The sequence below is a fragment of the Neodiprion pinetum genome, chromosome 4, assembly GCF_021155775.2.
Source record: "Neodiprion pinetum isolate iyNeoPine1 chromosome 4, iyNeoPine1.2, whole genome shotgun sequence".
Lineage (NCBI taxonomy): Eukaryota > Metazoa > Arthropoda > Insecta > Hymenoptera > Diprionidae > Neodiprion > Neodiprion pinetum.
In genome coordinates, this window is record NC_060235.2 from 30,297,043 (window position 1) to 30,311,008 (window position 13,966).

General features: G+C 36.3%; 4 protein-coding genes across 6 annotated transcripts; 2 read left to right on the forward strand and 2 right to left on the reverse strand.

Moving 5' to 3' along the window:
• Window positions 1-3,658: 3,658 nt before the first annotated feature.
• On the forward strand, window positions 3,659-6,949 carry LOC124218082 (cyclin-dependent kinases regulatory subunit). Its single transcript, XM_046624483.2, has 4 exons — window positions 3,659-3,855; window positions 5,083-5,243; window positions 5,525-5,652; window positions 5,773-6,949. Exons 2-4 carry the CDS (start codon window positions 5,185-5,187, stop codon window positions 5,862-5,864), a joined length of 279 nt encoding a protein of 92 aa, XP_046480439.1. The 5' UTR covers window positions 3,659-3,855; window positions 5,083-5,184; the 3' UTR covers window positions 5,865-6,949.
• Taf12 (TATA-box binding protein associated factor 12) lies at window positions 6,576-9,594 on the reverse strand. Of its 3 annotated transcripts, XM_046624482.2 has the most exons (5): window positions 9,279-9,592; window positions 8,567-8,817; window positions 7,216-7,408; window positions 7,036-7,126; window positions 6,576-6,954 (listed from the first exon to the last, which is right to left on the reverse strand). In XM_046624482.2, exons 2-5 carry the CDS (start codon window positions 8,813-8,815, stop codon window positions 6,930-6,932), a joined length of 558 nt encoding a protein of 185 aa, XP_046480438.1. In that variant the 5' UTR covers window positions 8,816-8,817; window positions 9,279-9,592; the 3' UTR covers window positions 6,576-6,929. The 3 variants fall into 3 exon arrangements, with proteins under 3 accessions (XP_046480438.1, XP_046480437.1, XP_046480436.1); XM_046624481.2 differs by lacking the exon at window positions 6,576-6,954 and having other exon boundaries at window positions 6,963-7,126; window positions 9,211-9,594; XM_046624480.2 differs by lacking the exon at window positions 6,576-6,954 and having other exon boundaries at window positions 6,963-7,126; window positions 9,279-9,587.
• Window positions 9,595-9,623: 29 nt separating this feature from the next.
• SerRS (Seryl-tRNA synthetase) lies at window positions 9,624-11,333 on the forward strand. The gene has a single exon (XM_046624474.2). It carries the CDS (start codon window positions 9,852-9,854, stop codon window positions 11,331-11,333), a length of 1,482 nt encoding a protein of 493 aa, XP_046480430.1. The 5' UTR covers window positions 9,624-9,851.
• Window positions 11,334-11,754: 421 nt separating this feature from the next.
• On the reverse strand, window positions 11,755-13,927 carry LOC124218077 (dnaJ homolog subfamily C member 17). Its single transcript, XM_046624475.2, has 7 exons — window positions 13,721-13,927; window positions 13,521-13,649; window positions 13,188-13,355; window positions 12,840-13,067; window positions 12,556-12,636; window positions 12,137-12,346; window positions 11,755-12,075 (listed from the first exon to the last, which is right to left on the reverse strand). Exons 1-7 carry the CDS (start codon window positions 13,787-13,789, stop codon window positions 11,962-11,964), a joined length of 999 nt encoding a protein of 332 aa, XP_046480431.1. The 5' UTR covers window positions 13,790-13,927; the 3' UTR covers window positions 11,755-11,961.
• Between the last annotated feature and the right edge of the window lie 39 nt (window positions 13,928-13,966).

Genomic DNA, 13,966 nt, shown 5'->3' on the forward strand with positions numbered 1-13,966 from the left:
AGATACATTAAATAGAGCGTGAGCCACGGCCTAAGCGTCCTGTGAACGGATTTGAATGGGTTCTCTAAACGACAGAAGATAATAATTCGCCTGCCCTCTCTGTCGCGCTACCCATGGGGAGGTGGCACGGTAAGGGGTAGAACAGCTAGACCATAGACTTATAACGATAGACTGAGCGCCTCTATAAGACGCACTGAAGCTTACATATAAACTACAGAGATATGCCGGGAGTACACTCTCTCTTTTCAATCGGTTTCATAGCGGGAGACAAGGGCGCAGTGGAAGTGGAACAGCTATAGATATACGCGCATAATTTCGCCTCATTCTCCTCTACCGCCTCGATCCCCGCCTCAAATATCATCAGAGAGAGAAGGAGTACTCCCGGCATATTTCTGTCCTTTAAATGTTTGCTTCAAGCGGCTCATAAGAGCGCTCAGTCTATCTTATAAGTCTATGAGCTAGACAGGCGCGTGTGTAGACAGCTACCCCCACTCCATGGGAAGAGCAACATAGAAGTAGAGAGAATTACTTACCAACGTCTTACAGCGATTCGTGATTTCGATCTTGGTTTAGGTATTGATTGTTTTACATATTCACCAGGTTCTCCATTTTGTTAATTATCTCATACATCATAAGAAAAATAATCCGTACACGAACATCCAAAGTCAATCGCTGTTCGCCTACAGAATGAAAACAATCACCCTTCATCCATAATTAAAACAAACATCTTTCATCCATAATTAAAACAGTCATCTTTCATCGATCATTATTAGTCAGCGAGTCATATGAACTGAAAAATTTCGAACAAACGGCGAATATACGCGAGTACAAACTGACTGGGAAAAACAATTTACCATAATGAACACGTGAAAAGAAGTCATCTGCAATTTTTCGAAGAACGTAAGATCGATCTTGCTAGTATTCTCCGTGGAGTAGGCCTACTGGGGATACCACGTAAAAAAAAACGCGCCGGGTGCTCTAACGCCTGCGGTGGTGTGGAAACGAGCATAAGTGAACTTATGTTCACTAGTCAAATACTAACACATTGTAGTTTTTCAGATGATAATATTATTCTTACGTAAAATTAACTCATTATCAATAAAAGTCATGCTTTGATAATATGTAACGCATGTGGAATCGTAATACCTTTGGATTTCTCTAAGTTTAATCCGAGTGGATTCCACGTAAATACATTTTCCTTTTTGAAAAATTTCATTTCTTAATTAAAGTCAACAAGGTATCTTTGGCAATTTGGAGTTTGGCAATTCCAACATCTTTCTCCCCCGCTTGACCTTTCGCAGTCGACACAAGTTGTTAGAATAAAACACGATATTTGCATACCAAATGAGGAAATCTCCCGTAACAAATGATAAAGAACAAAAAAACCGAAGCTTATTCAAAACCGGCTACTAAAAATGACAGAAAGAACGATATTCAAATTTTGTACGTTCGAGATACGGTTGGTCCATCTAAAAGACCCATTGTACAAGATGGAATACAGTAAGAAAATCCTAACAATCAACACGGGCACTGCCATAAATGTATAATATATGAAGTGGACAGATATGAGTAATTATAATCTGGGCCACTTGATAATAAATTTTTGAACAATCTTGTGTTTGGAGGTCAGCGGACAGAGTCGCAATCTAACCAGGCAATATGAGTAGAAGTTAAAAAAAAACTTGATCATCTTTAAATTTTTTTAAAATTACTTTTGTGATAATAGTTTCCTGCTATACATTTACGATGAAGCTACTCAACTGGTATAGTTAACAAATTGCAATCTAAAATTTCCAAATTATAAATCGAGTAACGATAAGTTTATCACGTTCATCGCACTAATGTTTGAATATGGTCAGGTCTTCATTATTGTACCGTTAACCATAAAACTTTTGTCAGATGTAACCATAAATTCATAGTTCGGAACAACATAATGCAATAAGTTCTATTAACTATAAATTCGTATTGTCCCCTGAGCACACTATTTTTTATGGTAAAGACAACCACAATTTTCTCTGAGTGTGAATTCAAACCACTCTGGTGGATAGGGAGGAAGAATTTTACGGTATTGTTTTATATTCTTGATTTCCGTTTTCATTTATTTGTAGGAAGTATTTCGGCAGACTTCGATGGAAAATTCTGATGTGAATACCAATACAAAATGGAGTAGCTGCAGCTCATTCACGGTTAATAACTATAATGTTGATAAGAGTATTTTATTTTTCATTAAAAGCTACAATCACAGACTAATCACTTCTATCAAGAAAATTGTTAAATTTTATATTGCTTCCGATTATTTAACCCCTTGATTAAGATGATAATTCGAGAAATTTATAGCAAAGCTCGTACACTGGATTGCCTGCTGCGATTGAGAGGAGGAGGCGTATTCAAAATTTGATGGTACATGACTCTACACGAGGTAGGAGTCGTGGGTCAAACTTAAAAGTGAATTATTGGCTTTTTATTATAGCGGTATGACAAAGGCTCGCAACGCTGTAGGCGATGTCGCCTCTATAAAAATTTTCGCCATCCGATTAGACGTGAAATCACGGGCAAAGATTGCGACATTTTGATGCGTAAAACTTGAAACTTACCGATTATCCTATGTTTCCATAATGTAGAGTCAACCGGCTCAGCTCTTCTGGTCGACGCTAAAACACAGGCTTTGTCGACGATGACGTTTGACGTCGTAAAACCGATAGTTTTCCACACTTAAGCACGCACATGGCTGTTGTAAATGAGAAATAACGATCACATGCAGTATCGACGGGGTTGTATTTGTTATTTCTATTGCACAATTCGCACGAAATTCATACGAGGAGCGAATTCACAAGCAATCTGTTAAGAACATGGTCAAGGGCAATATGAAGACACTTATTTGAACATTGTATGGTCAATAGCGTAGTGTTGTTGTAGCGATCGCATAGCAGTTCTCATGCCCAAAACACTAACGACAAAATAAAAATTACACGTTCTAAAGTAAACAACGCACTCGACACATGGTTTCTCTACGAACATACTGAAAATATTTACCACTTTAGTCTTCAGTGTTAGTCTTTAACGGCGAATCGCGATTGTCATTTGTTGAGCGTTGAACGAAATCGGTCGTAGACAAAGCCCGTGAAAACGAAACTCTGCGCGTCTTTGAACTGTTAATTTAACGATCATTTACCAATGCCAGTCCTGCAGATCGAGTTAATTACGAAAAAGTTGTTAAAATAAGCACAAAACCGTACGAATTCGGAACGCAGGTCCCGACTTTCATTCGAACTTGTCAGCGTCCCGGACTTCAGTACCCTGAAGATAGCGATACAGCAGCGCCGCCTACAATTAGGCGGCAAAACAAAAGCCGATCACGTCAATTATAAGAGAATTTGAAAATATAGGAAGCCGCATGCAGGCAGTGCTGAGCAGAGGATTGTATTTTACACGCTTAGCTACGATTTCCAAGTCGTTTAGAATACTCTTCATGTTTGATATACTGTTTTATTGTCAGTCGTGCTTCATCGAGAAATGTCGTAACGTGCATTAGTCGATTAGTGGTATTATCCACTGTCAGTAAATAGAGTAAGTATATAGATCAGCTATCGACGTACGTTTCATATCGAGAATCAGTTATCAAAATCGATTTTGTTACAAAGGACACTAATTGTGTATGTATACTCATTATACATAGTCCAGTGTAGATTTACCATCAACAGGGAGAAAATTAGTGAGAATACCGAACTTCGCCGGCATAGTGGGTCTTATTTAGAAGTTGATCACACTCTTTTTGTAAGCTGCGACAACGGCTGAGAATAGGAATTTGGAGTCCTCCCTATGGTTACAAATCTTTAAACAGCGTTACATGGTGTAGTGTGGACCACTGATATATATATACACTGGATTGGATATTACCGTATACTCTACGTGTAAGCTCGTGCGTCCAATTGAACAATTGAATTTCCGCCATCTTGTACAGAAAGTTGTCACAAAATGCGCGCTAGATTTGAACTGCGTAATATATGCTATTTAGATCTAACGATATATTCGTCACACAAAAAAGTTTTTGACGAGTAAAATAATGTTTGACACATTAAATGAAGAACAAATCATTTTTTCGAAAGTATATTATTATTTACAATTATATGGTGTAAAAGATCATTAAATAATATGACGAAAAACTTGTATTTAAGCGTGATTTTTCTTTATGTTCAAAAGAAGTCCTCAATTCTAAGAAGTTTCCGTCCATTATCCTTCATCCTATGGTGGGCTGAATTCCATACGGATTATTCAAAAATTTGTATAACACTAATTCAACCGTTAGGGAATCCATTTACCATCCATTGATCATCAAAGTGGAGCTTAAGACATGTAAAAAAAAGTTTTGAATTAAATTATATCGAATTGGGTGAGTAAAAACTTTATTCAAAAATATGGAGAATAAAACATTCCTTGCAAACGTTAAGGCATTTTTATAGAGTTGCGTGCGATAAACCACAACCGTAATATAATTAGTAGTATCAATCCACATTCCATTCACATGAAGAAAAAGTTACAAGCACAATCAAAAGAAAATAAAAAAGATGTACATACCTGAGCATGCAAATCAGGTACAAATGTGTAGGTGATCATGTAATTTGGTTAAATTCACTGTGGTGGGCCGATCGGATTCATCCTGAAATTCGGTCTGCTGCAAGTTTTCACCTACAGATAAGTTACTAATAAATAACGACAATGGAAATACACAGAAATGTGTCACACACGATTTTTCTGTAACAGAGCACTTTATAATCTGTAGGTAATTAACCGCTTCGACGGCATTGACGCAATTATTCAGCGTTGTATACTCACTTGTGAAATGATCGCCCACTATATTTTGATTGCTTTGTTTTGCAAAAAACGCAGGTACTCATTGTTACCTCAATAATTGTTACTGTAATTTTCCATCGCAATCGATTATATACACATACATATATCACACACATATATATATATATATATATATATATCTGAAGTGACAAGAATCTGTACAAAATGGCTACGTTCAATTGGCGTGACGGCACCACGCTTAATCCAATCCAGTGTATATATATATCAGTGGTGTGGACTGTGGAAACAAGAAGTGGCATTGTTCGGGAACTGAATTTTTGTGGTAAACTCTTTGTTTACATTTTGTAAATATAAAGCGAAAAATCAAATAAAATGCCTTCGGACCAAATACAGTATTCTGAAAAGTACAATGATGATAAATACGAGTACAGGTTAGTTATTCCAACTCACACAAACTGCGTCTGTTGATTTCTACCGACGGCTACATAACCTTTTATATCTATATTTTTATTGTTTTATTCCAGAATTATGTCCTTTAACGTTGGCTATCGTAATTTTTGTATTTGAGATAACGTGCTTTTGACTAGTAAATGATTAACCCAAAACTATTCTACCGCTACACCAAATGAAATATCAATTACACGCGTATCTACTAACTCTCAGCTAATAACGTAGTTAAATTTCCACATCATATACCAAATTTCTTTAACAGGCACGTCATCTTACCAGCAGACTTGGCACGTCACGTACCCAAGTCACATCTTATGACTGAAACGGAATGGCGAAACTTGGGAGTACAGCAAAGCCCTGGGTGGGTTCACTACATGATGCACACTCCAGGTACGATGTACCGAAAGCATTTCTACTCAGCATGAGAATAATTATATTTTCTTAAGTCTTTGATGTTTTTCTCAATAAGTGATATAAGTTGTTCTCAGTCAAAGTTTGTGATATTTTCAGAACCCCATGTTTTGCTCTTTCGAAGACCAAGGGTAGATGTGATACTCAGCATACGAAATGCTCCTATTCAGCAGCAGACAATTACTGTTTGATTAAGTACTAGACACGAATTGGTCCATTATAAGCTTTTGTAATACCATGTCATCTGAGTTGTGCTAACATTCTTTAACTGAAAACGTAAAATAACAAGTGTTCATTACTATTGTACAAGTTTAATCTTAGTATTAAATGTAAGTTGATTTGTTCATTACCCTTACTTATTTATGGAATTCAACATTTATCGTTAACCATTTATATATTTGTATGAAGCTCTGTTTCACTTGAAATTGTCAATAAATATCCTATACCGAAGTAACATCTAACTGAAAAATAGCAAGATGACGAAACGACAATTATTCCGTCATGTATTAATTACTTGAGTCGTCCTTGAATGTAATAAAAGTGGATATTTAAAAAAAATTGTACTTTTTCTTCGTTAAAATTTAATATGTGCTTTGTAAATTGTTAGCAATTGGTGTTATATCAATAAGAATACACGGTTTTATTGGCTTTTGATACTAAATTTTCTTTTACTTATTACATATTGCTTAAAGAACGATACCAAAATTAAACTAGCACATCAGATAAATATATTACACATAAGGTTTTACAAGTTTGTAAAAGGTTCTCCGATATCCTAGCAAAATATTCTTATAACTAAGATGATAGTCAAATGTGCAGTCAAAGACCTGTTGACAAAATACGATATAATCATGCAATCGAACAAAAACTTTGTTTAACCAACATATACAAATGTCTCTTGCTGAAAACAGTAAGAGACCCAATCATTCAGTGCACTTTGGCGACACTCTTTTCAACGAAAATTTCTGGATACTTTTTTTTTTAACATCTCACCATTGTCCGAGTTATATGTGAGCTTAAATTATCGCCTCATTTCAAATAAACCCGTAATTGTTACCTACATACAATCACTACATGAAATGTAGTCACTGGAATAATTAGAAAATATAACACTCGAAACGTACTTTCTTTCCTGCTTCAACATTAATCCAGAATTCAATAGGTCATTTTCTTAGAATCGCATCATTACACACAATGCGAACAGGCACCGTGATATCTTCAATACCCGATTTATTCCAGGGCGTGTAATATCTTTTTCAATTGTAATCTATGTTGATGTTTCTTAAAAAAAAAAAAAAAAAAAAAAAGAATATTAAAATTAAGGCTCAATATTTTTTTATCGATTTCCGGATCAGAGCCAACCTCTGCTTATGAGCTTCGGTGACTGTAGCGCGTTTGTATGGACGAACTTCATCGGTACCAAAACCAGGAATCCACATGCTCCAGTTCCGTTCTAAAATATAAATTGAAAATGTATCAGTAATCCCATTACCTTACTACATCGAAATATAACGTTCAAATGAGTAAACATTATTAATTCACCTAGATGCAGCTGGACATCTTTTACTTCAACAGTATTGGCATGGCGATGTTTAGCTAAAAGACAAGCAGCGTTTACAGTTGTTTCGACAAAGTCGTCAGCTAACTGTAATAGCATTTCTTCCACTTCCTCATCCAATTGCTCAGTTGGATCAACTTCCCTTACTAAATCTTGTAACCGTGTTTTCGTAAGGAACTGCAACACATAATAGGCGAATAAATAATGCGGATGAAGTCAGTAGCATTGCAGTAATGATGCATATTTAGGAGAAATCGTTACTTCGCATATTTAAGATTGTTTGTAATTTAATAAACCATGATAAACAAAAAATACTCATATAAAATATTTTGAAAAGATAACTCCTTGAAGGACATTCAGAAATTGTACAATAACGTTTTTTCCCCTGAAGGTTTGTTATGTTGACGTTACTAACTTCAGCCTCGTAATAAATAAATAAATAAATATATATATATACAGGGTGTCCCAATTGAGAAGACGCATTACGTTTCCAGCCAACCTAATGGTTCAATTGGAAAATGTGTCCTACAAAAGTTTTATGGCTTAGAGGGGGACACATGAAGAATTTTTTTTCTGCGATCCAGCATCGTAACTGGTGATACTGTAGAGGATGGACCAGTTTTTTGAAATGAAATCATATATTTTTATTTCAATTAAGATATTCCTTATTCGAAAATGTACAACTTTTTCAGGAATTTTTTACTCATAATATGAATAGTTCGTGAGATACAACGAAAAATCAAATTCTGCAGTGTGGAACACACACGGGGCGCGGAAGACTGAATCTCCTCGTGTATTGCATGCAGAAATGCAGATGCAGAAATATATATATATATATACACATATGCAGAAATGCAGAGGCAGAAATTTTAATTAGTAGCCGCAAAAGAGATGACTCTCAATAAGACGAGACATTCTTATTAGTTTGTACGGGTTCAAAGAGGCATCACATGGCATGCGAGCGGCAGGTTCAACTATATGTCAAGTTACATGGTCAAATTTTTGAAAACTTTTCACTATTCAGTGTTTTGAGAACAAATGTAATTTCGGTTGTGGAGAGAGAAATGAGCAACATGTATGACACAAGAAAATTTGCGTTTCATCATTTAATGTATGATCTGCCAAGCATGAATGACATATTGATTCGCATAATAAAGTACGGTTGCAATGAGATATTTCAAGATCGAAGCTGTCCGTGCAATCAAATAAAATCTGAAAATCCTATCTTTGTATGGTTGCTAAAGTAAATACATTACTTGGATGATGCCAGACACTTTGAATCCTTAGTTAGAAATATTGGTATCGATATTTACTTATATCAAACTAAAAACAAACCTGTGGAAACTCCGAAGTCGAACTGCTGTGGGATAGCTGGGCCGGTGGACCTTTAGCTGATTGAGGTACGTATTGTGATTGCTGCGACTGTGTTTGGGGCTGAGGTACTTGAACGGTACTCCCACTTTGCAATGTTGTTGTAACCGAGGGTGTTGAATTGCTAGGACCTACTGACTGCAGATTGCCAAGTCCAGGATTAACATCTGACGCAGTTGTTCCTGGCTGTATCACAGGATTTTGTTGCGCCATTTCTGTAACAAATATCAATGTTCAATGAAGTTTCATAGGTATTGTAATTGTGATACAACAGCAATCAAGGGATACGTTTAAAATAAAGAAAGTACGCGAATATGGATTCGATTGAAGTTACATCAGAAATATCCTTGGGCTTGATAAATTGATAGATAGATAATACTGACCACAATTTTCGTTAAAAAAAAGTATAGTTCTTATTGATGTTGAACATCAATGGTAATAGTAAATTAGTGAATGTGCTATCCTAGCAATGAATGGTGATAGATTTAGAAGCAAAAAATTTTAACTCGATAGTTGTTTAGAAACTTAAGTGTATCAAATTATTAATATAATAGAAAAACTCTAAATTTTTATTGCTGTGTGCTATCATGAAAGATTGGATAACCTACAAAACTGATTTCCGTGTAGAAAGATTCAGATACAAGGACGGACACGTAACAGTTGCATGAATACGTACCAATTTCAATTATTAGTCTAGATTAACTACAGGTTACGAAAATAATTCTCACAGAAGTCGAAATTTTAGAAATGATCCAAAACCTCAATTCGGAAAGAAAACAATTACTACGTTGTCCAAAATAAGAAGTAGCGTCTAATAAGTTTTCATTTTCTTTGAGAAACCATTGCAACAATGTTATTTGTATTAATACTGTGAAATAACATGGGTAATGTGTATTCTGCACTATTTTTGAGGCATATACAATGTCTCAGGTCTCATCATGTCTCATCGCTAAACGGATGTATAAGACCAGTCAAAGGCTAGTCAAAGGTTGCATGAACGTAGCCGTTTTCGCATCGCGTATATGTAAAACTCGTGGTCAAACTGTAACGTAGTAGGCACGTTTAATGAACGTCATATATCACGTTGAGATAGCTCGCGTGTCAGTTGCATGCGGTTGCATCATTACACGTGTGCATACCATCTGGTAGGAATAGCCGCATTATACCGGTCGTGATAGATTCGAAGAAATTTCGGAGTACGCGACGGTAAAGGAAATACTTAATTTCCCCGGATACGAAGAGGTATAAAATGGTTCTGGACCTTGATCTTTTTAGAACAGACAAGGGATTCGATCCCGAAAAAATTCGGGAGAATCAGAGGAAGCGATTCAAAGATGTCGGGCTGGTTGACACAGTTGTCGAAAGAGACACGTTTTGGCGACAGTTGCGGCACAGAGCCGATAATTTGAATAAATTGAAAAATGTATGCAGCAAAGAAATCGGCGAAAAAATGAAGAAAAAAGAGCCAGCTGGCGGAGATGAACCAGTGCCTAATGACCTAGCTGAGAATTTGGATAACGTAACCTCGGATAACCTCAAAAAACTAAACGTCAATCAGATAAAGAAAATTCGCGCGCTGATCGAAGAGGCGATTCAGCAGAATGCTCAGGACCTTATAAAAGCTGAGACTGAGCGTAGAACCGCGCTGCGTGAAGTTGGCAACCACCTCCATGCGTCTGTTCCAGTTAGCAATGACGAGGATGAGAATAAAGTTGAAAGAACATTTGGCGATTGTACACAGCGCAAAAAGTATTCCCATGTTGATCTAATACACATGATCGACGGTATGGATGGAGATCGCGGCAGCGCCGTCTCTGGTGGTCGAGGATACTTCCTTGTCGGGCCAGCAGTTTTTTTGGAACATGCGCTGATCCAATTTGCACTGAGGAAACTTTTCGACAAGGGCTACAAGCCATTGTACACTCCGTTTTTCATGAGAAAAGACGTGATGCAAGAAGTGGCCCAGCTTTCTCAATTTGATGACGAGCTTTACAAAGTTGTCGGAAAGGAAAGTGAACGTGGAGAGGATAAGGAAATTGAGGAAAAATACCTGATAGCCACTTCCGAACAACCTATCGCCGCTTTCCACAGAGATGAGTGGATTGCAGAAGCCAGTCTTCCGATAAAATATGCAGGTCTCTCCACCTGCTTCAGGCAAGAGGTCGGGTCCCATGGTCGAGACACTAGGGGTATATTTAGGGTACATCAGTTTGAAAAAGTTGAACAATTTTGTCTCACCTCGCCACATGACAACAAGTCTTGGGAGATGATGGAAGAAATGATAGAAAACGCTGAGTCGTTTTACCAGGAGCTCAACATTCCGTATCGGGTAGTAAACATTGTATCTGGGGCACTAAATCACGCGGCTTCTAAAAAGCTGGACTTGGAGGCGTGGTTCCCTGGTTCTGGAGCTTTTAGAGAGTTAGTCTCTTGCAGCAACTGTCTCGATTATCAAGCTAGACGACTTCTCGTTCGTTATGGACAAACAAAAAAAATGAATGCCACTATGGACTACGTTCACATGCTGAATGCCACAATGTGTGCAGCTACAAGAGTTATTTGTGCTGTATTAGAAGTAAATCAAACTGAAACTGGGATTTTAGTACCTGATGCTATCAAGCAATTTATGCCTGCTAAGTATCAGAATGAAATTCCGTTTGTAAAACCAGCCCCTATTGACGAAGCAGAAACCAAGAAACAGAAAAAACAGAAAGAAGGAATGAAAAAATAAGATTCACCTAATTAGCTTTGTTACCTTACAAATAACTTAAATCAACTTACTTCAACAACTCCATAAAACACACATAAAGTGTTGTTCACACAGGTTTATCTGCCCGTAAATATAGCATTAATAATTTTCAGATTATGCGAAATTAGTCAATTTTGAAAGCTTTTCTATTGCCATTCAACTAATTAATAAATAATTGCTTTGATGCATTATTTGTATTTAATTATACAATATGCTGATGAGCACCTTAAACCTGTATCCTCCTAGTATATTATGTACATACAACATCCAAAATCACTTATATTGTGTATCATACATTATTTGTATATAATAACGCTAGCCAAATTTTGAAGACCAGTTTAATTTTATTTTATTTCAAAATTTTTTCTGGCGTATTTCATAAAATTTGTTTTTTGAATCGATACAATAATTAGTCGATAAGACTATCAGCTGGTGACATTTTATTTTGCTCTCAATTTTTTACTTTAGTAAAAAGTAGATATTAATGGGTAATTGGCTAAGTGTAAGATTGAATTTGTGATCTTAATAAACAGTGTGTACTCTATAAGTTTTTTTTTTCACCTCTGTCTTTTGTACTCATGTTTCCTGCATAAACACAATTTTTAATGATTTAACCATCCTCTTGAGTCAATTTTTCTATAAGTCGTTTGCGTTCTTCGGCTCGTCGTAGGTTGCTTAACACCGAAGTTTCGAACTCCAAATCGGATATTTTATTCTGTACATTCTGAAAATTAGTAGTATTTTTGAAGTAAACAGAAAACGAATCAAGTATGATTAATACTTACAAATATATTAGGGGCTGAAGAGTAACTCGGAAAATTCATGCTTGGTTTACTCGTAGAGGTATCCTGAGATGGGAATAGCAACGTTCGACTCTTTGGTAGTGACCCGATTATATTTGATGGATCACACGCTGTTTTCATTTCAGGCTTACATACCCATTCCAAGGTTATAGGATTACTCACAAGGCCTTTTTCTATCTGTATTGCCATTTCCTATAAACAAAGAATCTTGTGTCCATTAAATTTCGAATATTTCATAACGGGCAAATTTTAATGAGTCATTGCATTAATCTATGATTCTAATTTTGCTTCAGATTTCCACATGCATTACCACTGGACCTATAGAATTGTCAAACATTTTTAATGAGAATAAGTAAAACATGGTGTGCTAGTAATGTATTGTAAGTAAATTGTATTCTTACTGCAGCGTCGGTTCTGGCATATTCAACCAGTGCCCGTCCTTTTTTATTTGAAGAAACAACCAATATATTGATATCTCCGTGCTGAAAATTGCAAAGAATGTACATATAATTATTTGTAGGTTTAAAAAAATCTAGTGTAAATTAAAGTTGATTAGAAAAAAGCACAAGTGCTTCATCTCCATGTCCCATAAGGAAAAACAAAACACGCTTTGGGAAAAAAGCAAAGGTCTTAGATTCGCATCACTGTATTGAAGAAGAATGTACCTACATAACTAGAATCTCACCTTTGACAAAATCTGATGTAAGGTACTAGAGTCATAGCCACCATTGAGTGGATCATCTTTAGCTGCTTTCCATTTGATCTTGACTCGCCGTTCATTAAGATTACTGGACTGTGATTTACCAGCTGTTCCTCGCATTTTACGCAACTCTTCCAAGACCTGCTGACGAACAAACGCTACCTCTTCCTCGACTTGCTTGGAACCTTCAGTACGCAGTCGTTCTATTTCATCCTACATGGAGAAAGAGAAAGAAACAAATTACAATTGTAATACTTGATCTGTGAAAGCAATGAATGAAATGTAAGTCAAAATAAATTAATGGCCAAAAGCAGCTATTACAAATTAATGTACCTGAAGTCTTTGCTCATCAGTTTTAGTATTTTCTCCTTGTATCTGAGATTTTCTGTAAGCCTCTTCCCGTGCTTCCAAATCTTCCTTCAATTTTTTCCGCTTTGAATCTAATTGTTTACTACGTAGTTTAGCTTGAACTTTTGCATTTATCACCTTATCGTACGCCGCCTATAAGATTTTGATGAATAGTTAAGCAATCGTAGATGACTAACAATGAGGGTTGAAATTTATGATCAATACTCTAAACAAGTTATTACTTGTGAAATACGAGTCTAACAATTTTCTGGCAGAAGCAACGATGTGACAACTGGTAAAAATGACAAGTTTACTCACTCTGGCGGATTCATCAGTCAATATTTCTAAAGCTCTCGAAAGTTGGTGGAATAACTCTGCGGCTTTAGGATTATCAGGATTCTTGTCTGGATGGCAAGAAAGCGCTTTTTTTCGGTACGCTGTTTTTATCTGTAAAATAATTTTTTCAGGTTAAGAATAAGAATTCCCTCACAATATCAAATGACTTGTATTATACCAACGTCTTTTATCGTAGCTGTTGAAACAGATCCAACCAATTCGTACAAATCTAAGTCCATTAAATTGTCCATTTTTAGCTGATATTTCTGGCAGCTTTTGTGCAAGGGAAAACGTTCAGCAGTTTGACATTTCTTGACGGTTACCAAGTTTATAGGTTATGTTTTGAGTTAGCTGACGTCGAATGATTGGTTGATTACTATTCCCGTCTGTGGCTGTCAAAATTACGCCGTGTTGTCCGTTATTCCAAT